At 39.7% G+C, this 27,968-nt stretch overlaps 1 protein-coding gene across 5 annotated transcripts in view; it reads right to left on the bottom strand.

Moving 5' to 3' along the window:
• Positions 1 to 27,968, bottom strand: part of SMCHD1 (structural maintenance of chromosomes flexible hinge domain containing 1) — a 187,269-nt gene that overhangs the window by 27,479 nt on the left and 131,822 nt on the right. For 4 of the 5 annotated variants that reach the window (XM_067547134.1, XM_067547127.1, XM_067547152.1 and 1 more), the window contains exons 31-37: positions 20,687 to 20,766; positions 18,874 to 19,031; positions 16,192 to 16,307; positions 14,286 to 14,347; positions 10,595 to 10,682; positions 9,973 to 10,104; positions 1,957 to 2,109 (exon numbers count right to left, since the gene is read on the bottom strand). In XM_067547134.1, the coding sequence (XP_067403235.1) occupies positions 1,957 to 2,109; positions 9,973 to 10,104; positions 10,595 to 10,682; positions 14,286 to 14,347; positions 16,192 to 16,307; positions 18,874 to 19,031; positions 20,687 to 20,766 (789 nt within the window). The remainder of the gene's footprint in view (positions 1 to 1,956; positions 2,110 to 9,972; positions 10,105 to 10,594; positions 10,683 to 14,285; positions 14,348 to 16,191; positions 16,308 to 18,873; positions 19,032 to 20,686; positions 20,767 to 27,968) is intronic. The other variant, XM_067547143.1, reaches the window with a different exon arrangement.

Raw genomic sequence — 27,968 nt, 5'->3', positions numbered from 1 at the left:
AATTCAATGACTTTCAAAAAGATATTGCAACAACATATTTGGTCAGCAACTATTAAGAAAAAGAAAATTCTATTAAGTCATAATTTAAGTTCTGTTACAGATATTATAGATCCAAATTGCATCCACATTCCCCTCATTTCTCCATGTTCACTTTCCATATTCAAAAATCTCAAAATATCAGTGAAAACCTATGTGGTTAACAGTTTCATCATGCTAACTGGTGTTTATGCTTAGCTTTTCTTCTAGTCAAGATGGAACACTGCCAAAATGTAAGAATATTCCTGAATTTCTGATGCAAAATTATAGTTGAATAAAAAGTTAAAAGCTGTTCCATAACTAACAAAGAACTCAATCCTGCAAGCACTTTATGCACATGAATAGATCCATTGAATTTAATAGGTCTTCTCACGCACATTAAATTATATGCAACCAAAAGGCTCTTAAGCTGGTAGAAGTGGGAGCACTGGTAGTTAATTAAGGCTATGTCTACACTGCCAAGTAAAGGTAGAATTGTAGCATGGATAGGCATACCTGTGTTCGCTTTAATGGATAATAATCACAGGGCAGTTATGGTGGCATGGACTTCAGCACAGGCTAGCAATCAGAATACCAGCTCTTGAGGGTATGTCTAACACTGCAGCTGGGAGCGTGCCTCCCAGCCCAGGTAGACAGACTTGCTAGCACGCTAAAAACAGCAGTGTGGATGTTGCAGCACTGGCAGTGTCTTGGGCTAGCTATCCGAGTGTGATCCCAGAGGTCGGGGAGCTAGCCTGAGTTGCCACCAGTGCCACAACATCCACATTGCTATTTTTAACATTAGCCAAGCTAGCACAAGTCTGTCTATTCGGGCTGGGAGGCACGCTCCCAGCTGCAGTGGTATTCTGAGGGCTGGTATTCTGATTGCTAGTCTGTGCTGAAGTCCGTGCCACCATGCTGTTATTATTAACTGTACTAGCTATGTTAAAGCTAACACAGGGTATGCCAAACCAACTACAGGACTCACTGGAGATGGTTGCTACTGAAGTTTTCCCTCATTCTCTCTGTCCAAAGCAGTAGGATCTTACCAGGCCAGAATGAAAAAACAAGCGGGAGAGCTGATAACCGGGGAAAGATAATATGGAAAGAAAAAGAAAGAAGGCTCACAGCATAAGCAGAGGGAGACTGTAACTCGTGTCAGTTTTGCTGTTGAGGCAGAAAGAATGGAGTTTAGCTATCAAACTGGCTCTTAGAGGGGAGGTGCTGGTGGTTGGAGAGAGACATTTTATTATTTCTGACTCCAGAAGCTAGTCTGAGGAGCTATCCAGCATTTTCCTTGAGTCTGGCACTCCATGAAATTAAGTTAGTTTTCCCCTCCTCACTTCAAAGTTTTAAATAAATTGATCAATAGAAAAGAAAAACTATTATAGAACTGAGAGGGTAATATACTTTTTGTGATGTCACTAACAAATTCCACTTTCATGTTTCAAGAAGACCTCAATATGTTTAGTTTATCAAAAAGAAGACAGAGATGAACTGATTAGAGTGTAAAAGTACTCTTCATGAGGGGAAAATACCAGGTACAAAAGAGCTCTAATCTAGTGGAGAATAACTGAAATCAGACAAATTCAAATGAGAAATAAAGCACAAATTTTGAATAATGAAGATGAGTGACCATTGGACTAAACTATCAAGGGAAGTAGTGGATTCTTGATGTCTTTAAATCAAGAATGGATGCTTTTCTGGACAATCTGCTTTAGTCAAAGACAAGTTATTGAGCTCAATAACGATAATGATATTTGATGGCCTATGATATACAGGAAATCAGATTAGATAGTCTCATGATCCCTTCTAGCCTTCAAATCTGTGAATTTATGAAAAGAACAAGGTAATCCATTAAAAATTAAAGGTTTAATTAAAATTACTGAAATGTTACATACAAATAAAAATGTATTTTTCATTGTGATTAAAAACACTTACTACAATTTCAGCAGACCCTCTGTTAAATGGAAACTCAATTGTTTTAACTTTCCCCTGAAACAGTGGGATCTCTGTATCTTCTTCATTGGAACTCTTAATTGCAGCTATTATCTTGCCAACCAAATCATTTCCCGTATGGTTGTTGTATTCATCCTTAATTAAAAAGAAAAAAGAAAAAAGATTTTTGTGAATCATGAATAAGAATTGCACTGAATATTTATGGCAGCCATTCCCAAACTTTTTGCAGAATGACCCCATTTTATTGAATTATTTCTTCCTAGGACCCCAGACAGCATTGAGGATGCCATTTGTAGAGCAAAATGACATCCTCTGCATAGCTTGATTTCATGAGCACAGTATGTGTCAGATCACACTGCGCGGAGCACAGTGGTGTCCTCCACAAACTAGGGATTGTCATAACCCCATTTGCTCAAGGCATGGTCCACAGTTTCAGAACTCTTGATTTACGGTAAATATTGTTATAGAAGGAGCCACCAGGTGGCACTGTTACATAATCTTTCAAACTTTTTTTCTTATGTGAGGAAACGTTCAGGCTTGGGAAGATGCAGTGTGGTGTTAGTTTGTTATGTAAAGTTCTAGGTAAAGGCAGTAATCCTTGGACAGTAGAGTTGCTGCTCACAAGTGCACATGCCAAAAATTTCTATTCAGGCTTGACAGGATTTTTCACCTCAGGTTCTGAAGATGCCTTCTACTGAACACTCCAGTAGAAAGAGCTTTCTGTGGCTACTTGGAGAAGGCTCAACAGAGAATTTGTCAGAATGTGTCCCTCTCCAAGGCAAAACAGGCACCTAGAATGCCCATCACTGAGTGGAACAGCAGCATCACAAAAAGAGCAAGTTTTAAATCCCAGGGAATTGATTCAGTCATACTGTTTAGAGTTCCAGAATTGGGAGTATACCCTAACCTTTTATAAAGTTCTTTGTTTTTTTTTGCCAGTGGATGTAAACAAACTAGTAAGTATATATCTACACTTACTAGCTAACAAGAGCTTGCATGGTGTGCAGAGTAAGCAGACATTATGTGGGTTCTGTCATTGCAATGGGCAGTAAAAAGGAACTGAGGGATGGTTGTTCTGCTCAGCCCTTTGTGTCCTTGGGTTGGAGCCATGAGGACATCCAAAGTGCAGGGGCAGCCCCAAGAGACACTGCTAGCTAAAAAGAATCTGATCTCACATTTATGGGGTGCATGTGCACCAGAAGTGAAATATGTGGCTAACCACTTGAAATAGTAGTAATTTTACTAAGACTTATTTTGTAGAAGTTATCTCCTATCCAGAGAGTAAAGCCAAAGTTGGCATCTGGTTTCACAGCAAGGATCATGGAATCACTGGAACACTCCATCACAAATGCTGTAGTTAGGAATATTTTCTTTAGTATGGATTAATTTGCCATGGATGTGGGGATTTAATGTTTTTGGGACATTACAACAAATAATTGTCACTCTAGCAAAGCATTTGGTTGCAACTAGGGCTCTGAAAAGGCTTTGAAGTCCTTTGTAAGGGTGGCTTCTATCTTCCTGTCTGCAGGGTCTTTGCAGAGGACATCCCTCTTAACAGAAATTACCCATTATTCTTTGGTAAGGATGTCACCACTGTATCAATTCTGGAGATCATGGAGACAGACTTCTTCCATTCTGGGGCTTGTATAATCTCAAGACATGCTAACTAAACTACTTTCTATTTTCAGGAGTTCCCCACTCCTCCCTAATGACCTCTGAAGGTTTTAGTTTATCACTGGTTTTAGTCTGCTCATATGCTTTCTCTGGCAGGATCTAAATAAGGTGGGTGCACAAATGGTTGAAAGGCCATACTCAAAGTAGTGGGAGGACATATCTAGTGGGGTGCCGCAGAGGTCTGGTCTGGGTCTAATACTATTCAATACTTTCATCAATGACTCGGATAATGGAGTGGAGAGCATGGTTATAAAATTTGCAGACAACACCAAGTGGAAGGGATTGCAAGCACTTTGGAGAATTCAAAACCATCTGGACAAATTGGAGAACTGGTCTGAAATCAACAAATGCAAACTACTATTAGGAGAAAAAATCAAATACTCAAATACACAATGGAGAATAACTGGCTAGAATAACTACAGAAGAGGATTTGGGGGTTATAGTGGATATTTTGTTTTAAATACCAGTCAACAATGTGATGCTGTTGCAAAAAAGGCTAATAACATTTTGGGGTATATTAACAGGAATGTCATATGTATAATATGGGAGGTAATCATCTTGCTCTACTCAGCACTGGTGATGCCTCAGCTGGAGTACCATGGCCAATTCTGGGCCACACACTTTTAACAAATTGGAGAGAGCTCAGAGGAAAGCATCAAAATGATAAAATTCAGAAAACCACACATATGAGGAAAGGTTAAAAAAATTGGGCATTTATAGTCTTGAGAAAAGAATGAGGGAACACAATGAGGGTCTTCTAATTTATTAACTAGGTGTTATAAAGAGCACGGTGATAAATTGTTTTCCATCTCCACTGAAGATAGGGTAAGAGGTAATGGACTTAATCTGCAGCACAGGAGATTTAGGTTAGATATTAGGAAAAAATTTGTATCTATATGGATAGTTAATCACTGGAATAGGCTTCCAAGGGAGGTTATGGATTGCCTGTCACTGAAGAACAGGTTTTAAGAACAGGTTAGACAAACACCTGTCAGGAATGGTCTAGGTTTTATTTGGTCCTGCCTCAGCACAGGGGGCTGTACTAGATGACCTCTTGAGGCCTGTTTTAGCCCTACTTTCTATTATTCTGTTTTAACACAGTAGCCACCACCATCAGAGTTCCATGGAAGTTGGAGTAAAGAACACCTCCTGATTTTTCAGCTCATGGTTGCAGTGCTTTTTGGATTTCTGATTATTTTGAATCAGAGCTGATAATTCCCCCTTTCTGAAGGAGGAACTAGAATTTATTGAAGGAGATGAAGATCTGTGGTGATTTCGGGATTTTTTCCTGATTTTTTTCCCAGCCTTCTTGGTTCTTTTGTTCTTGTGGTTGGGATGGAAGACATGGGTGGGGAAGGAAAGGGAGGATGAGAGGGTGGTCACTGGTAATTTCCAGAGGATTGATTTTTTAGTCTGTTATTCCCTTTTGGATTTTTCCTGCAAGGGAGAAGGAAAGGAGGAGGAGGAGGAAGATGTACTCATCACAATGTGACTTAACTGGAGAAGAAATTAAACGCAACACCTCTAAAAGAGCTCTTTAGATTCAGAGTTGCCAAGTAACACAGTAACATGATTAACCCTTTTAAGAAGCTGGGATGGGACTCATGTTCTCTTCCCTTTACAGTCCCTACTTCATATGTAGAGTTAGGGAGGTTTTTAGACTTCCATTTTATGTGTCCTTGGCTGGAAAGGACAGTCTGATTTTTTCAGAGTTCCAAGAAGGACAGATCCATCCTTGTTGGATGTCTCCAAGTATGTCTTGGCAGATAGAATCATAGAATATTAGAGTTGGAAGGGACCTCAGGAGGTCATCTAGTCCAACCCCTTGCTCAAAGCAGGACTAACCTCAGCTACATCATCCCAGCCAGGGCTTTGTCAAGCCTCAGCTTAAAAACCTCTGAAGATGGAGATTCCACCACCTCCCTAGGTAACCCATTCCAGTGCTTCACCACCCTCCTAGTGAAAAACTTTTCCTAATGTCCACCTAGACCTCCCAAACTGCAGCTTGAGACCGTTGCTCCTTGTTCTGTCATCTGCCACCACAGAGAACAGCCTAGCCCCATCCTCCCTGGAACCCCCTTTCAGGTAGTTAAAGGCTGCTATCAAATCCCCCCTCATTCTTCTCTTTTGCAGACTAAACAAGCCCAGTTTCCCTAGCCTCTCCTCATAAGTCCTGTGCTCCAGCCCCCTAATCATTTTTGTTGCCCTCCGCTGTACTCTCTCCAACTTGTCTACATCCTTTTTGTAGTGGGGGGCCCAAAACTGGACACAATACTCTAAATGCGGCCTTACCAATGCCGAATAGAGGGGAATAATCACTTCTCGCGACCTGCTGGCAACGCTCCTCCTAATGCAGCCTAATATGCTATTAGCCTTCTTGACAACCAGGGCACACTGCTGACTCATATCCAGCTTTTTATCCACTGTTACCCCCAGGTCCTTTTCTGTAGAACTGCTGCCTAGCTCGTCAGTCCCCAGTCTATAGCTGTGCATGGGATTCTTCCTTCCTAAGTGGAGGACTCTGCACTTTTCTTTGTTGAACCTCATTAGATTTCTTTTGGCCCAATCCTCCAGTTTGTTTAGGTCCTTCTGTATCCTACCCCTACCTTCCAGGGTATCTACTACTCCTCCCAGCTTAGTGTCATCTGCAAACTTGCTGAGAGTGCAATCTACCCCATCTTCCAGATCATTAATGAAGATGCTGAACAAAACCGGCCCCAGGACCGACCCCTGGGGCACTCCGCTTGTGCTTGGTTGCCAGCTAGAGATAGAGCCATTGATCACTACTTGTTGAGCCCTATGCTCTAGCCAGTTCTCTATCCATTTTATAGTCCATTCATCCAACCCATACTTTTTTAACTTGCTGATAAGAATACTGTGAGAGACAGTATCAAAAGCTTTGCTAAAGTCAAGATATATCACATTTACCGCCTTCCCTACATCCACAGAGCCAGTCACCTCATCATAGAAAGCAATCAGGTTGGTCAGGCATGACTTTCCCTTGGTGAATTCATGTTGACTGTTCCTGATCACCTTCCTCTCTTCCAAGTGCCTTAAAATGGATTCCTTAAGGACCTGCTCCATGATTTTTCCAGGGATTGAAGTGAGGCTGACCAGTCTGTAGTTCCCTGGATCCTCTTTCCTTCCTTTTTTGAAGATGGGCACTATATTTGCTTTTTTCCAGTCCTCAGGGACCTCCCCTGTTGCCACGAGCTTTCAAAGATAATAGCCAATGGCTCTGAAATCACCTCAGCCAACTCCCTCAGCACCCTCGGGTGCATTGCATCCGGCCCCATGGACTTGTGTATGTCCAATCCTTCTAAATAGTCTTGGATCTGTTCCTTCAGCACTGCGGGATGTTTGCCTCCTTCCCATACTGTGCCCCCAGTGAAGCAGTCTGGGAGCTGATCTTGTCTGTGAAGCAGAGGCAAAAAAGGCATTGACTACCTCAGCTTTCTCCACATCCTCTGTCACTAGGTTGCCTCCCTCATTCTCTAAGGGGCCCACACTTTCCCTAATCTTTCTCTTGTTGGCAAACTACCTATAGAAACCCTTCTTGTTCCCCTTCACGTCCCTTGCTAACTGCAACTCCAATTGTGCTTTGGCCTTCCTGATTTCATTCCTGCAAGTTTGAGCAGTATTTTTATAATCCTCCCTAGTCATCTGACCAAGCTTCCACTTCTTGTAAGCCCCTTTTTTGTTTAAGTTCGCCAAAGACTTCTTTTTTAAGCCAAGCTGGACGCCTACCATATTTGCTATTCTTTCTGCACATCGGGATGGTTTGCTCTTGTGTCCTCAATAAGGTTCCTTTAAAATACAGCCAGATCTCTTGGATTCCTTTCCCCCTCATATTAGCCTCCCAGGGGATCCTGTCCATCAGCTCCCTGAGGGAGTCAAAGTCTGCTTTTCTAAAGTCCATGGTCCGTATCCTGCTGTTCTCCTTTCTTCCTTTTGTCAGGATCCTGAACTCGACCATCTCATGGTCACTGCTGCCTAGGTTGCCACCCACTTCTACTTGCCCTACCAAATCTTCCCTGTTTGTGAGCAGCAGGTCAAGAGAAGCACGGCCCCTAGTTGGTTGCTCCAGCACTTGCACCAGGGAATTGTCTGCGACACTATCCAAAAACTTCCTGGATTCTTTGTGCTCTGCTGTATTGCTCTTCCAGCAGATGTCAGGGTGATTGAAGTCCTCCATGAGAATCAGGTCCTGTGAACTGGACTGAAGAAAGCCTCATCTACCTCATCCTCCTGGTCTGGTGGTCTATAACAGACACCCACCATGACACCACCCTTATTGTTCTTGCTTCTAAGCTTAACCCAGAGACACTCAACTGGCTTATCTCCAGTTTCATACTGGAGCTCAGCACAATCATAGTGCTCTCTTACATATAGTGCAACTCCTCCACCCTTTCGTCCCTGCCTGTCCTTCCTGAACAGTTTATACCCATCCATGACAGTGCTCCAGTCGTGTGAGTTACTCCACCAAGTCTCAGTTATTCCAAATATGTTATAGTTTCTTGATTGTGACAGGACTTCCAGTTCCTCCTGCTTGTTTCCCAGGCTTCTTGCATTTGTGTACAGGCACTTGAGATAAGTAGCCAATTGGCCTACTTTCACAGTATGAATTGGGAGGCCTCCCCTGCTGCACGCTCCTCCTTTTGCTTCCTTGTGGTGTCCCTCTTCACCACCTACCTTTGGGCTTAGGTCTCCATCCCCCGTCGAACCTAGTTTAAAGCCCTCCTCACTAGGTTAGCCAGCCTGTCTGCGAAGATACTCTTCCCTCTCTTCGTTAGGTGAATCCCGTCTCTTCCTAGTAATCCTTCTTCCTGGAAAACATTCCATGCTCGAAGAATCCAAAGCCCTCTCTCCGACACCACCTGCGTAACCATGCATTTACTTCCGCAGTGTGACGGTCCCTACCTGGGCCTTTTCCCTGAACAGGGAGGATGGATGAGAACACCACTTGCGCTTCAAACTCCTTTATCTCTTTTCCCAGAGCCACATAGTCTGCAGTGATCTGCTCAAGATCATTCTTGGCAGTGTCATTGGTGCCCACGTGGAGAAGTAGGAAGGGGTAGTGGTCTGAGGATTTGATAAGTTTTGGCAGTCTCTCCGTCACATCCCTAATCCTAGCTCCAGGCAAGCAGCACACTTCTCTAGTTTCCCGGTCCAGACGGCAGATGGATGACTCCGTCCCCCTTAGGAGGGAGTCCCCGACCACCATCACCCTTCTCTTCCTCTTGGGAATGGTGGTCATGGAACCCCCGTCCCTAGGACAATGCATCCCTTGCCTTCTGATCAAACGGGTCTCCTTCTGATCCATTCCCTCCGATGGGTCCTCCAAATCGTTCTTCACCGTAGTACCTGTGCAGAGAGGATGAAAACGATTCCTTACTTCTATCTGCATGGTGGGCATATAGGTTCTCTTTCTTTGGGAGGTCACATGCTGCCAATTTTCTTCCCCGTTCTTCAGTTTCGCCTGCCCGGCCTTCTCTGAATCTTCCTTACACTGTGCCTGTGCCCGATCGAGAAAGACTTTGTTTTCTTTAATGCAACGCAGGGTTGATATTTGGGCCTCTAGTCCTTTAACCTTCTTTTTCAATATGGAAACCAGCCTGCACTTGGTACAGATGAAGTCATCTCTATCCTGTGGGAGGAAGACAAACATAGCACATCCAGTGCAGGTGACAACAACAGATCACTCACTCTCCATATCTTTCCTCTGGGAATACTAACAAACTGCTCAGGCTCAAATCTTTCCCCCAGCAGAACAAGGAACAATCATGGAAGAGCTCACCTTCTGTGACTCCTGAAATAATTCGTTTGTCCTTTGATGGGAAAGAGGTCATCTTCAGAAGATTGGGTTTTCTTTTTGGGAGGATGGGGGAGAGGTTAAGGACACCATCTAGAGCATGTGGCTACTTTCAGAGTTGCACTGGGCACCAGAGTAACTTGTAGGGCTAATAGTTTAAGGTGTGAATTTCTCACCATCTTGAATATAAAGGGATACAAGCAGAAGACTTGCAAATTGAAGCCCACAGAAATAGTAAAGGAAATAACAGCCTGTTATGTAATTTCTATGTCCACACTTTTTTGAAGAAAAAAAACAAACCCCAATTTTTATTTTATAATGTAGACAGCAAGTTTTTTTTAAAAAAATGCTTTTTTAAACAGTTCTGAGTTTTGAATATCTGCATCTAATCATACAGCTCTACTTATCTAACATTTTACAGTTAATGATAATTTTTATGAGCAAAATACACCACATTTTTAACAATCCTTTATTTATTGCTTCAACTACTTCTTTGCAATACAGAACAGTACCTTTATGTGGAGGCATAAATCCTTGACCAGAGTCCGGCTGGCAACAGTACGAACATTAGAAACTGCAGGAGTAGCTGGTACAGAGTCTGGTAGCAACTTTACTGGATCATTAGGTACCACTTCAATTATAACCTTAAAAAAGAAAGAGGAACAACACAGTTAACTGAAATTTCATTTACAATATGTAGACTGCCCAACAATACTGAAACAAATATAATGAATAAGCTAAAATATGTTCTTAAAACTTGATTATCAACTCAAAGGGCCATAACAAATTTTACTAGTTTATAAATTATGTAGTTTAAAGAAATAAGTTATCTTAAACAGAAACAGTCAGGAGGTATTTATGAAGACACAATAGAACAAAAAACAAACAAACAAAAAAGTATTTTCAGCAGATGTCTGCCTACTTAAAATGTCAATAAAAATATGATTTGATAATCAACTGTTCAAGGTCTGTCACTACAAAAAATAAAGTTAAGGATTTTGCAAATCAGCCAATTGAAATAGTAATCCAGATGTTTTTATTAAAATCAGCCATATTTCATTTAAATAGAATTCACACACTTTATCTCCTACCAAATATACGCCTAACTTTACATAATTAATCATAGAAACAAACCTGTTCACTGCTGAGTATATTTGTCTTATCAATTGCAAGAGCAAACTGGATGCTGTAGGTTCCGACTCTCTCTGGAACCATTTTATCCCTAAGTTAATTAAAAAAATAGTGATCTTAATGTTGACATTATAAATAAAGTCAGCAAATCAAATCTTGTCTATTGCTGTTCACCACTTACTGCAAAGTGATGGGGTATTTTACATTCTATAAGGATCCTTCCATTCTTTACCTAATTTTATGAATAAAATCTGTGATATAATCTGTCTGAGGAAGATGATCTCTGGAGTTTATGAAATTCTCTTCCTTTATAAAAGTTGGAAGGGTCACTGATGAATGCTACTATGTACTTCTCCCTCCCCCTCACATGCATAACAGCACTGAATTTCCTGGGATTTGTTAGCTTGTGTCACAACCATAATTTTATTCAGAGTATTTTAAACTACTTTGTGGAAAGTTATCAGTAATATTTAATGATGGAATGGATGAACATTTTTTAAATTGGTTCAGACTATTTTATTAACTTTAATTTGAACTAATTTCCTTTTTTCTTCTGCCAATTTATAGGCAAAAAGCCCTGCTTTCTTGCATAGGTTGCTTCATATGTCAGCAAGGGGTACAGCTAATAGCAATTCCAACCCAGAAGACTATACATACTTGAACCAGAAATGTGTCTTCTCTGTCTGGAAATGCTTAGCATATTTCAGGAGTTATCACACTGTAAACAAACAATAGGCTGCTGCTACTTAAAATGGCAACAAAAGTAGTTAGCTAGGGGGTAGTACAGAATCACAACTCCTTCCTAGGGCTCTGCCTGGGGTGGCACAAAGATGTGCCACTCTTTACTCACTGCTGAGTCTTGCAGCTCAATCTAGCCCACAAAGATCATTATCAAGTGAGAAAGGCAGAGGATAAATCTGTGATTAGCCTCTCCATTAGTTTACAGAATTGGGCTGTGTACTCTCTGCAGTGGACTTGTGGGTAACCCAAGCTATTTAGCAATTTGTCAGCCTGATCACAACTCCTTCCTGTGCCACTCAGATGAGTTTTCTCAAAGGCGTTGGAATAATATATAAGGAAGCTTAAGTTTACAAAAAACTCTAACTTTCACTGAACACCGAATTGCATTCTTTCAACTTCAATAGAAATCCAAATTCTATTATTACATTTACAATTTATAAAATTGGATGGTTTGGACTTGTGTAGAATTTAATCACAGAAAGAAGATGAAAAAGGAAATTAAACTTTCCATTATGCATCAAAATATCATCACTAGTCTGTAGTATACAAAGAATGAATAATATCAGAATCGAAACTGAAGGATAGTTAGAAAGGAATTTGGCCTAACAGTGTACCACTTACATAATATGGAAGATTGGATATCTAGTTTGTTGCACTTCAAGAAAATGGACTATAAACAGTGTTACTAACAATTCTGATCAGGAGATGCAAGCAGTCTTGGCTCATGATTTGGACACTGATACAGTGATCTGTGATGCCCTCTTGAATTGGTTGCTTTGAAGGCTTGTATACTTCCAGTATGCAACGTTTTATCTATCTTGCAAATTATTATTTGGATGCTGTCTCCTTTGCATTTCATAGGGAAAGATTTCCTGGGATACTTAGTAAATTTAAAGTAGATTCTTAGTGAGCTGCACAGGTCTAGAATGTGCCACAAAGTTTTTCCTGTCTTTGTGGGGTGGACAAAAGGATAGTAGGATTAGTTCTTGAGATACGTAGAAAAACAAATGTATTTTGTTGAGAGAAGTCAGGGACACTATGAGGAATGGAGAAAGAAAGTATTTGAGTGCAACATGAACACATTCTAGAAACATCTCGAGAACCTTTGTCCAATATTGACTCTTCCATGTGCAGTTAAAATGGGTGAGACACACTCCTGCCTTCCCCAGATGAACCTGCATGGAAGCACAGTCTGTGTCCATGTGAGGTTTGGCAGGATGGAAAAAAATGAGGAAGAAGATGGCTTTTCTCTGGAAGCTCTGCTCCCGTGGGCAGATTCTCCTGAGCATATTTGGTTTTGGTAGGAACAAAAGAACTGTTTGGATCGGAAATGGGTCTTATAGGCTAATTCTGATGCTTGGTAGTGTTTGGAAGCAAGGTTTTAGGGTTTTTTTTTTGCTGTCAGCTACTACTTAGTATTCCAAATTTAGATACAGAGTGTCAGAATGGTTACTGACAGCTTAGTCACTGTTTTTCCTCTAAATCTCAGTTACCATGGAAGAATCTAAGGCCAAAGAAGTTCATTTTCTTTATCAAAAGACAAAAAACTTATCCTGGTTAAAAAGGATCAGTTTTTTTCAGCTCACCAGATCTGGCCATTCTTGCCCTTGCAAAGTATATCTGCATGGCTGTTGAAGAAGCTTTGAAATCCTTGCATAAGATACCCTCCATCATTTTCTCTATGGAATCTTTGGGAAAAGAGGAGTCCCTCCTCAAAGAGATAACCATGTCTTCTGCTAGTGAGTCTACAGCTTCATCAGCTTTGGGTATCTGAGTTAGGGAGACTTTTGGCTCCTGTTAGTTGTAAAACATCATCATAAAATCTCTTTGTTTTATCTGCTAGCTCCGATTCAGATATCATGATAACCTCAAAGGAGAAGTACTGTGCCTTAGTTTTAAGTCTTTTTTCCTTCATGTTGCCAGGCTTAATATCAAGAGTAGCTTCTTCTTTGCAGGCCATTATATCATAGAAATGAGTTGTAAAGAACCTCTCTTCAGAATCTGATTCTGGCTAGTCATGGTCAAACTCAGTTTGCTTTCTTCAAGGGAAGAGTGGCTGGAAATGGGAGAGGCTGAATAATGATTTTTGGAACTTACAATTTTTATGCATCTTAGACTTTTTTGCTCTTTTCATTTCTTCGTGAACACTCATGGTATTTGATCATGCACACTTTGGATGTCCTTCCCTTAACTTCATTTAGGCAGAAGGAGGCTTGTGTGCAAAGATCACTCTAGAAGGGGCACTATGAAGAATCTCTTTGGTTGTGGGAAGAATTCATTACAGGATTCTAGCACTCTGACAGGATTTCTGATTCGCCAGGCTGCTTAGCACTCATTTAAGTTACTTTTGGAACACTCCTGAGACTGAGCTACTCCCTTTTTGCTTGAGACTTGCTCAGAAGTTGATAAAATCAGCTCCAGAGAAAGGAAGCACTTTCTGTTGCTATCTGGTCCTGCCATTATAGGCAGGACATCTGTGTGACACAAGGAAGAGGTGTGGTTAAGCTGATAGGATGCTAACTGTGATCTATTGCAGAGAGAGAAGATAACCCAGCACTGTGAACTAATGGGTAACTTATGAGGCAGAAAAAAGAGCATCTCTGCCACTGACTGGGAATAGAGGAGAAGGCATGAGTGAAAATTAACCTTTTCCCTCACCCCAAATAAATGGAAAGTTATGGACAGGGAAGGCAACCTCAAAATGAGGGATTTGTTATCCTGAAATCGTACCTAAATATGTTGACAAATTATACGTAAAATGTTCACACTGATCTCAAAAGAAAAGGATTTATTTCTTGTACAGGAACCCATTCCATGCATTGTATCACAATACATTAGAATATACCAGTTTCTCATCAATGATTGTTGTTGAAATTAAAGCATTTCTCCAACAGCTATGTTGTTCATGCTTACTCTATTCCATACTGTAATTATAAAATGAGTTTTGTCAAACCTGAAGTAAAAGAAGCCCTCATCTTTGCCATCCTTGACTTTACTACAGCCAAATGTTGTAACCTGAAAAGAACAGGGTAAAAAAAAGGTAAAATGTAACAGATTTAAAATTTTAAAGCAGGTCTTATGTAACATGCTATCAAACCATACTAACATCTGTCAAAAATCGTATGTTTGTTATAAAATTTAAAAGTTGTTCCTATTAAGCAAGTTTTTTTTTAAATTAAGGAAACTGAATTAAGGTTGGTAGCAATAGCACATAACAATATGAAAGAATCTGTAATTTAGAAGCTATTTTGTATTTTCAGTCCCTGTATAACAGAGATGAGTAAGCTAATTGCTATTAGAACACAGAACTGTTCCTTGGTATGCCAGGGAAAATTACAGATGAGTTATGGAGATACCCCTTCTTGTTCAGCCTTCAGAAGAAAAAATATTTTGTAAAAGGAGCCACGGCCTATCTTCACTTCCATACAAAAGAACAGCTAGTGTTGCAATCAACCAAGCAGAAGCTTAAAGCACATGATGAAAAGGACTGCAACAAAATTTCTAATACCTTAAATTGCTTCTTTCAGGAGTGCATTCACCAATCCAGAATCTGGATTGATGGATGGACTCTGCTTCTTGGCACTTGCACAGAGGCACTTTGATGACACCGCCTCCTGCCCCAGCTGGAAAGATTCCTATCGAGGGGTGCTAGTCTAGTGGCATGGGTCAGGAGGCACTTTCAAAGTTTTTGTGAATAATACTGGAAAAGCTTAGGTTACAATTCTTGTCCCACTGAAGGCCAGGAAAGCTTTTTCATTGATTAAAATGGGGCCAGGACATGATTTAAATAGGATGGAAGGGGGAGATTCTGGATTTGTGGATGCCCTCTTAAGAGATGACCAATTTGTAGATTTGTCCCACTCCCTAGAACATCTACGCTAATCCAGATAACTCTGATGCATCATTTGTAGATAACACAGTCGAACAGATTTGTGGCTGAAACCTACAAATAAACATTATTGTTTGTAATGGTATGGATATGTGCTTTCCAAGTTTCAGTGCAAGATGTCTTGCTTCTCTTTGCTCATAAGATTAACAAAGATCTGATGGAGTGTCTTGTTATGCCAAAAGGCAAAACATCCGTTTTAGAGATTATTTCTATGGTTATTTTAACCCAGAGACAGATATAGGCTTTGGAAATTAAATCTTCAAACAAAGAGTATCAGATTGGCAAAAAAGTAATACTTCACAACTCTTCTGACATCCTTATGGAGTGCAAAGAGTCTCCTTTGATTTTTAAGGTTTGGAGAGTGGTGGGTTTTTAGAGTCATGTATTCAGGTTCTACTATACTTAAGACAAGAAGCATAAGGTAAAACTTCAATTATGTACACATTTAATTCAAAACAGTAGTGCTCTTTACTACTAAGAAAATAATTAGCAGAATGCTGTAATGATTGTCTCATGTTTCTCTATATTTCATTATTTTAAAAATATATACATTCACTATTACATTATCATATATTAAACAATTGTCAAAATACATGAAATGTACATTGTGATGCATTGCAATTCCAGTATGCTCTTTTACTTTTCTTTGTAATTCACAAAATTCACTGCTGCAATTTCTAATAGGTCTCCCCTGAGTGTGAATTAGTGAGTCTCTGCTGAATAGCAACAACATTCTCAAAGTTGAAGTATTGCAATTTTGCCAGACAGTTTGTCTTGTTTAAAGTAATAGGGACAACAGCTGGCATGGACATAATTTTACTGAATGTACAAGAAATTTAACACTTAATAGCTGCAATCCAGAGAAAGACATTTCTCTAAACAAAACACACAAAAGTCCCTTCTGTAGAAAATGTGGTTTCTGTCATATTCACAGGATCAATATGTGTTATCACATTTTCTAGTTACTCACATTAGTTGGTACTCTGCTTCCACTACTCTGTCCTTCCCACATTTTCATAGAAACCCGTCCTGGATTAATATTTTTAATAATGTTGTTATCTTCAGAAATTACACTAATCATAAAATCTGCAGAAATAAAAAAAATTAAAATGTTATTTTTCAAGGCTCAGTTTTAGTTTCAGAAACTCACATCTAACTTTAAGAATAATATATGTAAAACATTACTGTCTTCCTTCCCCTATCTTTCCCACACAATTTTTCCTACGCAGATCACAACATTGAGAATGAAAGAGCATAAGGCCTCATTTAAATTGTGGCAGTGCAAACTAATTGTTCTTTAAAGCAGAAAACTGGAGAGAAAGGAAGTTTTATTTTAGATAAAAACAAAATGCTTTATTAGCATTACCTATTTGTCAAGAGCCAGCCAAGAATAATTCACAATTAATCTAAATATATAGCATTTTAAGTCATGCTATACAAACATGAAATACAAAGAATAAGGGCTAAATATTGTCTCATTGACCTCAGTGGCCATAGGATTTGAACTGTAGCAATTGTGCTGATGCTTTAGTTCAACTATAATCCTTTACAATCTGAATACCAAAGGATTTAAACAATATTATAAAATGCTGGAATATGGAGGTCTGAAACCCTCTTTTTTCAATGGTTGACTACCAGTAGTATAATAGAGGAAGGCCCTTTCATTTATTGTAAATAAAAAAGTTAACTGGTCTCTGCAAAAAACCTCCCAGCTCTGCCACTAGATTAGCACCGGAGCCTGTGTGAGGAGATCCAGGAGTGTGTGGAGGGAGAGCTGGGTGCAGGTGGAGTGTCTGAGGAGGTCAGTGACCAAAATTGGCGGGGCCAGAACGTGACTATGGGTATTATGATAGTTCGGTCTCAGCAAGATCACTTTAAACACCTGTAGCAAGAACTGAAGGACATGCTGGAGGAAACAGGTGCTTATACCAAGATGCTTCTTTTCCCATCCCCACCAGGAGAAGCAATTTTCAAAAATCTGATGATAATATTTCACTGAAGTGGAAGATTGGTTCTGGACAGGCAGTCAGCAATAGTCCTCGAACAAATTCTCTTTCAGATATCCAGTCTACTCAATTTCTCTAGTTGTTAGTGCCAGATGCTTTGGGTCTGAAAACTGGGTGGGAAAATAGGATCAAGGAAAGGGATAGGTTCCACTAGTGCAAGGCACACATGTTCATGGCATCAGAAAAATCAGGGCTTGATGAAGCTCTTATGGTGACAGTAAAATTATTTCCACCATGCCCAGCCTGATTTTCCTCCATTCCTGGCTAATCTCATAAAATGGAAATGGTTGCCTAGTTCTTTCTTTTCAACTGTAGAAGAATGAATCTGTCACAAGGGTTTTGAGAGTGAAGTTCCTGGAAAACAACATGGGGAGTTTGGTTGTCTTATGCAGAGCAAACCAGTTAATGGTTAGAATTCCATGTAATGACAAATTTCATTAAACACCTGCAAGTGTATACTGGGAATATGTGACTTCTGCTCAGGCAGTGCATTATAACATTCTCTTTGAATTTGAGGTAAAAGACTGAAAAAAGCAATGTGGATTTTTCTGCCCAAGTATCAAGGGAAGGGACTTCAGACAAGCGCTAGGGTCTGAGAGTACCTCCCAGTTTTAAAAATGCCACTGCAGTCAATTTATCTAATAGTGGCTCCTAGGCAAGAAGGATAAGATGGATAATGTGGAATGCCAGCACATAGATACTGGACTTCCTCTAAACAGGGGCCAGATCTCCTGCACTGCTGTTATCTGGGTGAACTGCCCCAGCTTGTGACATTCATAGTGATGCAAGAAGAGCAGTGACAGGGCAAAAACAGTCTCCACCATGACCAGGGGAGGAACAGCACCAGAGCTGGGATTTCCAGCTCCTAGAGGAAGGCAGAGTAACACCTTCAGAAAATGGAAAGGGCCAGTGGCTGAGGAAAACATCTCAGAGTTGGCACAAATGGAACCAGCCCACAAGACCAATACTTATACATTGCAAAGTGGCCCAGAAGTTGAATTACTATTTGATTGTGATTTTTTTTTTTTGCTAGAGGAAAAGAAAGTGTAGTAAGACTGAGGGCAGGTCTACACTGTCGCTTAAGTCGATCTAATTCACATCGCTCAGGGATATAAAAAGGACACCCCTCTGAATGATGCAAGTTACAGCGATCTAAACACTGTCCACAGTGGCACTATGTCAGTGGGAGACTCTGCTCATGGAGATGGAGTAATTATGCTGATGGGAGAGTGTTTTCCCATCAGCATATGTCATCTTCACCAGACGCACTACAGCGGCGCATTTGGGCTGATGATGTGCTTCTAGTGTAGATCTATCCTGAGATGGGCATGACTAAGACATCGCTTCACCTCCAGGCTTTCAGCAGGCATGAGGCAAAAATTGGGCAAAAAGGGCAAAACTGGAACTTCTGTTATCATTTCACATATTTGTCTCCTGCTTCTCAATAGGTGAAGCCAAAACGCTGATTGTAAAGGCTTTTACCAGTCAGATAAAATGGAATATCAGATAAAAGGGATGTATGAAAATAATGATAATCATTTAAATAAATCATACAAATCACTTTTTATCGCCATCAAAAACCATAATGCATTTGGATGGCTGATTTCCAAAATTAAAAAAAAAACTATTTAAATACAGCTACTCACCAGGGAAGTTACTTCCTGCTGCAAAAGAAGCATTTCTGTCATACTTAACATTCAAACACACAGGTTTCTCAGGGTCAGGCAGGACATTTAACTTAATTATAGGGCAATCTAATGTGGTCCTGTTGTATGAGGCTTTAAGCTGTAACGTGTGCTCTCCCCTGAAACACACATCAATCATATAACAATAAGTTAGTAGCAGTTTTTCACAGAGAGTTTAAATGGATCATCATAAAGGTACTTGTAAGCTCTGAAAGCCAAATAAAAGACAATTTTCTGTTACTGATATCAAAATTATAGTAAAGGCAAAAACCTAGTATTAAAGAAAGGTTAGAAATATCACGAGTCAAGAAATGCCTAAAGTTTAAGATGTTAAGATGTTCTCACAACTAACTTTGCATTAATGTAAGTTATTTGCATTTACTTTTGCTTTAATATTTCACCAATTTGACCAATTCTCAACCTCCTTTTCAAGATCTGACTTGTTGCACAGTTTAGATAATAAGGGCAAGAAGGAGAGATAGCTACTTAAAAAGTCACCTGAGACAAGAAGTGTGTTGTGTTCTAAACCACTCCCAGTCCCTGATAGCCAAGGATTGAAGCTGAACACAGGTCTCACACCTAGCAACATAACACTGAGACTATTAGGTCATGAAGAAATCACTAACTTCATAATACAGAAATCTGAGGTGTTCTTAATAAAAAGTAGTAAATTCTAGATTAAGAATCTCAAATCTAGCATTTAAGTCTACTTCCAATACTAAATTTTTAACTATGGCGCAGGATTCAAACATTTTTCTTCAAACTTAAAAAGTTTAGTTTTATTCAAAATATCAAGTTAAAAATGCAGAAGTGTTAACTGATATAAAACACTGGAAGCATTAAAACAGAAAAGTGTGCATTTATGATGTCATCCTCATATATTTTTGCATAATATGAAGATGTTTTGGTTCTTTGGATAAATTCTTACAAATAGCTTAGTTCCTGAGTACTACAATTACTGGAGCCACAGATCTCCTTTGGGCCACATAACTGGCTTAGATATACTAAAAATTGTTATAGTGTATCTTGGGTTGAACACCTCAAACCATGCTCCCTGTGGAACCAAGATTGGATTTATAAAAATGAGACACATTGGCCTCACTCCCTTAGTTTCTGTCTGCTTGTATGGAATGCAAAGATGTGAAAAATAATTACAGTTAATTTGTGGTGGAAATATACTTTGAAAACTTTAGTTACAGGTCCTATTAAGTAGCCTACATTTCTCTATCATTCAAATGCTCCTTAAAATTTCCATTCCAGGACCTTCTCTAGAGTAGGAAAAAATGTATCTGTTTAAAAAACATCTTAGCAAAAACATTTTTAAACGCTGCTTGGTACCAGCATAGACAAGGTTTAAAACCGCTAAAAACGTGTGTTATTGCTTTTAACAACGTTAGTTAGGTATGGTCAACCATAGGCAGTAACACATTTTTAAAGACATTAAACCCCTGTCAACACCAGGCAATATATGACATTTAAAACGTGATTTTTTTCTGAGTCTAAAAAAAATCTTGAAAACGAGAACAGCAGCTTCTCTTGGCAGACTTAAGGAATAAACTATTAAATTTTGGAAAAAAATGTTTATAAATTAACTTTCCCAAAAGCTGAACAACTAGCCTAGCCTATGCACCTAAACAATAAGTTAAGTGTATGCACTTAATGCCAGATGACTTCTGGGCAGCTACTTTAGTGAACATGTAGCTGACTAACTTAAAGTTAACTAGTAAGAGGCTTTTCAGAAGTTAATTTTTGTCTATACATTTCCATTACTTACCTGGGTGCATGAATACTAATTACTCCCAGATTAGCCCTACCATTTTCATCTGTTTTATGTTGCTGGCTTGAAGGAATGATCTGTCAAGAAAGTTGAAAGTTGTCAAGAAAATATGTTTTTCTTTTAATGATACAGAAGTAGTATTAAGTCTTAAAATTCACCAAAATATAATTTTCCTTTTTCTATCACCTATTTCAATTTAATTAATAACTTCCTTACATTTTTGCAATTTGGCTTGTTTTTTATTCTGTACCTCTCCTGACTCCTATGATTTACTGAAGGTTTTGGAATATCCTTGACTAGTTTTTAAGACTCTCTGATTCACTTTGTCTGAATTAGCAGACTTTGGTTTAATTTACAGGTTTATATATTTTATTCTGGTTATGTTTTGTAAAATGCTGATGTAAACTTAGTCATTCTGCGGAATGTGTTAATTGGGCTATATTTTAAGTTGCTTGCACCTCCTACAAACTACCTCTCACTTCTCTTTATCTGTATCCAGTCTAGATTTGTTTAGAGTTTTTTGAGGGTGACAACAATAAAGAATGTTACAGTCATAACTGGTATATATGTCTATGAAATAAATATACAGTATGTCCACACACTACTACAAATGACCAAAGAGTAAGATTACAAAATAACCAAGAGAAAAATGTAATGACCATTGGTTGAACTGAAATACAGTAATGCTACTAATCAAATCCTACTGGTGAACAAGAATACACAGAAAGTCACATGGCATGACAGCTAACTAATCAAGCTTCAAGAGTAAAAGAAAATAAATTTGGCTGAGGTACTTTAGACTAAAGAACACAAAACACACTATATGTGATCTCCTATTCTCTTCACATAGTAACTAGCATAGATCCAAAACACACTGAAATCAAGGGAAAGACTCCCATTAACTTCTAAGGGCTTTGGATGAGGCCCATTGTTCATTACTAACAATTTCACTTTTAACAGCATGAAATTATAAAGCACAAGCCACCACTATTTTTCTGTGGAAAAGCTAGAAAAATAATCTGCAAAAAAATTAGTTTGTAATGAATACAGGTACCATAGTAAAAAGAGGTTACTTATCCTGTATGGTAACTGGAGTTCTTCTAAATGTGTGATCTATCTGTATTCCACTATAAGTGCATATGTGCACCATGTGCCTGAGATGAGAAGATTTTTGCTATTAGTGTCTCTTGTTCCACACCTATGCTCTTTCCTACCTTGTGCTCTGGACCGAGGGCATATGGAGTGGTGCAGACCGGCTGCCTCTCCAAGTCCTTCTCTATTACAAATAATTAGGACATGAGCAGAGAGGAAGGAGGGTGGGTAGTGGAATACAGATAGGGACCACACATTTTGAAGAACGCCAGCTACTTCAGAAGGTAAGTAACCTCTCTTCCTTCTTTGAGTGCTGGTCCCTATATGTGTTCTGAAGTTGAGATTGACAAGCAGTATTCATCTGATGAGGAGATAGGTACAAAGACTGATATGGCATGACCGACTGAAGTACGGCTGATCCAAAAGAAGCATCATCTGTAGAGGCTTGGACTAGAGAACAGTGTCTTGTGAAGGTATGTCAAGAACTCCATGTTGCTGTTTTGCAGATGTCAATTAGTGGCATTTCATGAAGCAATACTAGTGAAACTGTCTTGGCTCTTATAGAGTGGGCTCTCAGACCTTACGTGGGGGAGGGATATGGCTGACTGATAAGTCAGATGAGCAGGATGCAGCTTGAAATTCACTAGGGCAGTCTCCAAGAAGAGATTGATTTCATCCATTCTGCCCATGAAACAAACAATCTTGGCAATTTCCTAAAAGACTATGTTCTTTGTTGGTAGAATGCCAATGCACAGTGTACATCCAGGAAATGGAGTCTTCTCTTCAAATTAGTGCCATGTAGTTTTAGGGAAAAAACAGACAGGTGTATAGTCTGGTTTAGGTGAAAGACAGAGGACTTTGGGAGTGAATTTTGGGTGCAGTCTCAGCATAACTTTGTCTTCATAGAAAACTGTGTAAAATGGATTAGGAATAGGGGCACCTAGTTCACTGAACATCTTCTCACTTACATGATGACCACCAAAAAGGCAACTTTCATAGAAAGATAGGAGAGCAAGAATGTTGCTAACAGTTTAAATAGTGACTCTGAGAGGGCAAAATTAAAGTCACATGTCACAGCACGTTTAATTACTGGAGGGAAGATTCTGACTTACATTAGAAAACCAAAACTGTCTGGGCCATCAGGGAGCAGTGAGGACGATCACCACCCTGTTCTATTGGATCTTCCTGAGGACACAAGGTCACAGGGCAATGGAGGAAAGGCATATCTTAAGGGATTCTCCCATGCAATTAGGAGGGCATCTCCTTTGGAGTCCTGAGCTCATGCTCCTTTGGAGCAGTATGTCTTGCATTTCTTGTGACAGGCAGGTCCTGAGACAAGAATCCCCATTAAATGTAGTCTTCACCACAGAGTTGTGTAGCTCCCACTTGTGTTTGCTTGAGAAGTGTTTGCTGAGGTTGACCGCTAGTGCATTGTATATTCCTGGACTTGTATTACTGATAGGACGATTTGGTTATAAATACACCAGTTCCACAGTTTGACCGCCTCCATACACAGACGGGAAGTCTCTCCCCTTGCTTGTTGATGTAGATCACTGTCATGTTGTTTATCATCATCTGAATATCTTGGGATTGTATGAGTGGTAAGAGTTACTTGCAGGTCTCTCAGCCAGCATTCAATTTCAGGAGGTTGAATGTGCATCCTGGATTTTCAGGAATTCCATGTTTCTTGTGCACACATGTTAATCCAGATGGGCAGTCCCATCCTCAGAGGGAAGCATCTAATCAACATCTTCTAGGAAGGGGGTGGAATAAAAAGAACTTCTGTGCACATCTACACCCTGCACAGCCAGGAGGCCAAAGAGTCACTCACTCAGAGGGAAGTGTGACTAGCTTGTCCACAGTGTATGTGCTTGATACCATCTGTATACCATCCAAAGTCAAGCTTGTAGATAAAGCTGAAGTCTTGCGAAGGGCATCACATAGGTAACAGGATGAAATGTGTAATAGGATAAGGCATGCAGGAAACAACATCTGAAGGCTCTGTCTCAGTTGACTTATTGAAATCTGTCCAGAGGTAGGTAAGGCTCTTGCTCTTAAGTCCAGAGTTGCTCTGCTAAATCCTATGATCTGCTATGAAACTAAATTAGACTTTTCTGTGTTCACACAGATTCGCAATGATGCTAGAAGACTGAGGAGAGATGAGGCTGATGTCAGTACTTCTTGATGTGATCTCCCTGTCAACAGCTAATATTCTATGTAAGGAAAGATTATCAAGCCATGGCATTGGAAGTGTGTTGCCACTATTGAAAGCACCTTTGTGAACACCCTAGGAGCTGTTGCTAGTCCAAAGAGGAGCATTCACTACAGATAATGATTTGGACTTATAGTGAATCTCAGGAATCTTCTGGGAGAGGGATAGATGTTGATATGAAAATGGGCATCCTTCATGTCAAGAGCCATGAACTAATTGTCTATTTAGGGACAGAATTATTGATGCTGGGGTGACCACCTAGACCCTCATTCTGAAGATCAACACACTCAGTTGTTAGAGGTCCAACATGGGTCTTCATCCTCCCTTCTGCTTCAGTATGAGGAAATATCTGAAATAAATCTTTTTTCCCCAATGTTGAAGTGATACCAGCTCTATGGCTCTACCTCCTGAATGAGTATCCTCTCATGACAATGGTCCCTGAAAAGGGATGGGGTTTTGGAGGGAGAGATGGAGAGGCATTCTATGGTGTACCTGAACTGTATGATGTCAAGAACCCATTTGTCTGTGGTTATCTTTCACCAGGAATAGAAAAATTGGGCTAGACGAACACCAAAATGGATGCATGTGCAAGAAGAGATGGTATTTGAGTTGGTTTGCAGCTCTTGAAGGCCCTGTGAAAAGTGTCTTCTGGTGGGAGGCTGCGGTTGGAAGGAGGTGAAGGAAAGAGCAACTTTGTGTTTGATTTTCTGCATCCTCTAGGACTTCCTCAGTGTGATTCTATGTTCTTCTCACATGCCACAATGGATCTTGTAGAAGGAGCCTTGATTCCCTCTGTGAATGGTTTCGCAAATGCCTTGTTAATGGTGCAACATTAACATCTAGCAACTTTTAAAACTTTGAAAATCTAAAGCTTTGGCATTTTGAATGGAATCAAAATAGGGTACATTTGCCACATGTAGTCCATAGGTTCAAGATATATCTGTAGATAGGGATGCCAAACTATCCCATGACCTTCCAAAGGCATGCTAAAGATTGGAACAAAATGATGAAAGAACTATTTCCCAAGAATTGTGGAAAGAACTTACTACAATGACCTTTTCCTCAATAACAGCAGTATGTACTTTGTATAGGTAGAACAAATACCAAAGTATGTCTTTCAGAGGCAATGGCAACTAAAAAGGAAGCTACAAGCTTGTCTAATCTGTCATTTTGTTTAGTCTTGATACCTCAGTCTCTGATGGGGAGTCCAATATGCCTGCATAAAGAACAGCACTAGTACTTTTCCCAATCTCCTATAATGTTTAAGTTTAGGACTTCAACCAGTCATCCTGGAAAAACTCTAGTATAGCTGGGATCACAAGAATTTTTTAATTATACAGCTTCTACAGTCCAGGGCTCACTGTGCTGGGCACCATACTAACGACCGTCCCTGACCCAGAGTTCTTTATGGATTTCATAATGTATGAATGAAACTAACAGAAAATCCTTGTTGAACCACACTTCTCTTCCAATGTCCCGACTGTGAACTTAAGTGGTCCAGGTCTGGGTGGAGGAGTCCCTGATTTAAGAGGCCTAGTCATCTGCAGATGTGATTGAGGTTCCTTGGTTATCCAATCCAAACAAGTGCCTTCAGGACCAACATAGGACTGGAAGGACTTCAGTGCACTCTTTTCTGTTTCCTTTATATGAACTATCCTTAAAAGGTGTGGATTCTTCTCTGCCCTGAACATTATTTCCGTTGCATCAGAGAAGCTATTTCTTTTTATTCTCTCATTTTGGTAAGGGTAAAAACATTCATGTTTCAGATCACAAGCCAGCCTCTAAGAATAGTAGGAGGTAACTTTACTTGTGGGCAACTTATTCCATAATTGCCCACTACTGGTTTTCTTGCACCTTCCTCTGCTTCAGGTACTGGCCACTTTCAGAAGCCACATATTGGACTTACTGGACCACTGGTCTATTTCTATATGACCATTCCTATGTCACTGATAGAGCTTTCATAGTGAACTAAAAGGACATCTATTCTGTGATTTTGTATCTGTATATCATAGGTGTGCGCTTGAGAGAACTGGATGTTTTCCTTTTTTGAGTGAGACACCATAATCCCATGGTTGTCATGTTTTCTAGGTATGTTCCCAACTGTGCAATGATTTCTTCCACAATAAGTATTTCAAGAGTATAGAGTGCAAATTGAATTGGCTTTTAATATACAGTTTATATTTACCCGTGCATGAATGGATGTTTGGACATGATCGGAAATAATGTCTAATTTTGCACTGCATACACTGAATGATTTCAGATATTCAGAAAGAATTTCTAGAGGCACATTTTGAGAAATGCCATTGGGGGGGGGGGGGTGATACTGATGTGTTGCACCAGCAATACTAGTTGATGGACATAATTGCCAAAAAACAACTCTTGTAATGAACTTTTGTATCTTTGTAAAATTTTTTGTGTGTTGGTAAAATTATGGCCAGAGTCGTACCTATTTTGACCCTAAAATAAGCAATTCTCTGCACTGGGTTCAAAAAGCTTTTCTTGATTTTGAACAACTGGTAGGTTTGAATCCTTTCTGAGAGCTAGCTAGTAAGGTGTGAGTTGGTTTTTCTGGACAGGGCACTGATAGACACCTTGTCCATGAATAAATGTGCAACTTGCAGTCTGAACCCTGTTGTGGTTACTATCAGCCAATTTCTGAAGATTCTGGGTGCAAAGATTCAGAGGGGTAGCTGTGTTAGTCTGTACACAGCAAAAACGACGAATCCTGTAGCACTTTAAAGACTTTAGTTTAAAGTGCTACAGGACTCTCGTTGTTTTTGGGTGCAAAGTGTAGATCAAAAGGGAGAGTTTTGGACAGGTATTGTAAGCTCTCTTACACACAGGTGTACATTTTGTCTTTGTCATTCACAATTTTTTGTTGGTTTGAGTAGAAAGTTCATTTAAGTTTTCATTAGGAGCTTCTCCAGATTTTTACTTTTACCAGTGCCTTGATTCCCAAACTATTTATTACTGCAGCTCCCTTACAGATATTTTGAAATTGGTATCTCTCCAAACAAATATATAAATTTTTTAAACTGATTTAGCACACTGGATTCAAGAGTTCAGGACACTAGACTCAAGAGGGATGGTTTTGTGACTTTATTTAAATGCATACATTTTAATTATATACTCCAATTTAACTGATGTTTTTAAAATTATAATTTGAAAACATGGATGTTTCAGCATGTTTGGACACAGTTTAAGATTTCAGTGAGAAAAGCAGGCCTCTTTCAAACTGCATAGCTGTGAAACGTTTGGCTGAATCTTGGATGGAAAATGACATATGTCTGATGCTAAATTTCAATGATTTCTATATTTAGTTTTCACAAAGATCATTTCTGAAAACCAGACTCACAGAGATAACTGGGAGTGAATGGAAGCAACACTTTCATAATTTAATCAATGAGTTAATCAATAATCAATGCTCCATTAACAATAGTCCAGAGTTCCTGATTTGTTAAATTTGAAAACTGTTGCCTGAGACAGGGGCTTCACAGGAATATCAGGCTTCTCTTCATGCTCAGACATGCTGTTCAGGAGAAAAGTCCCAGCAAACACTGCTTTCAGGTTGAAAAGGCAAAGGAGAAAAGGTTTAAATCATGATTTTTAAATGATTTGATCATGAACTATATGAATCACTTCCTTAGGAAAGGGGTGCTTGACTTTGTCTTTTTGATACTCAGAACCTCTGGAGTTTGCCAGACTTATCCCTGAGCAGGCTGTGAAAGGTTCTCTTCTTTGTGGGAATCCTCATGCTCCTGGGTCAAGACTCCCATGGAGGAGTCACAGCTTTGGGCACGGGAGTAAAGGCCCCAGCATGCCAGTCTGACTCAAAGCCCCAGGCTATTCCACAGCAAGGCTCGATGGTCTATGGCAGCAAGATATAACTGTCCTTTGAGGCACCTGAGAAGCTGCCTGCAGCACCTCTTGCAAAGCTTATCCGCTGTGATGGTAGAGGGAGCCCGCTGTTATACC

This window comes from Emydura macquarii, unplaced genomic scaffold (assembly GCF_026122565.2).
Source record: "Emydura macquarii macquarii isolate MOO-44397 ecotype Brisbane River unplaced genomic scaffold, CSIRO-AGI_Emac_v2 contig_212, whole genome shotgun sequence".
Taxonomy (NCBI): domain Eukaryota; kingdom Metazoa; phylum Chordata; order Testudines; family Chelidae; genus Emydura; species Emydura macquarii.
This window is presented reverse-complemented; position numbering and strand designations above follow the sequence as displayed.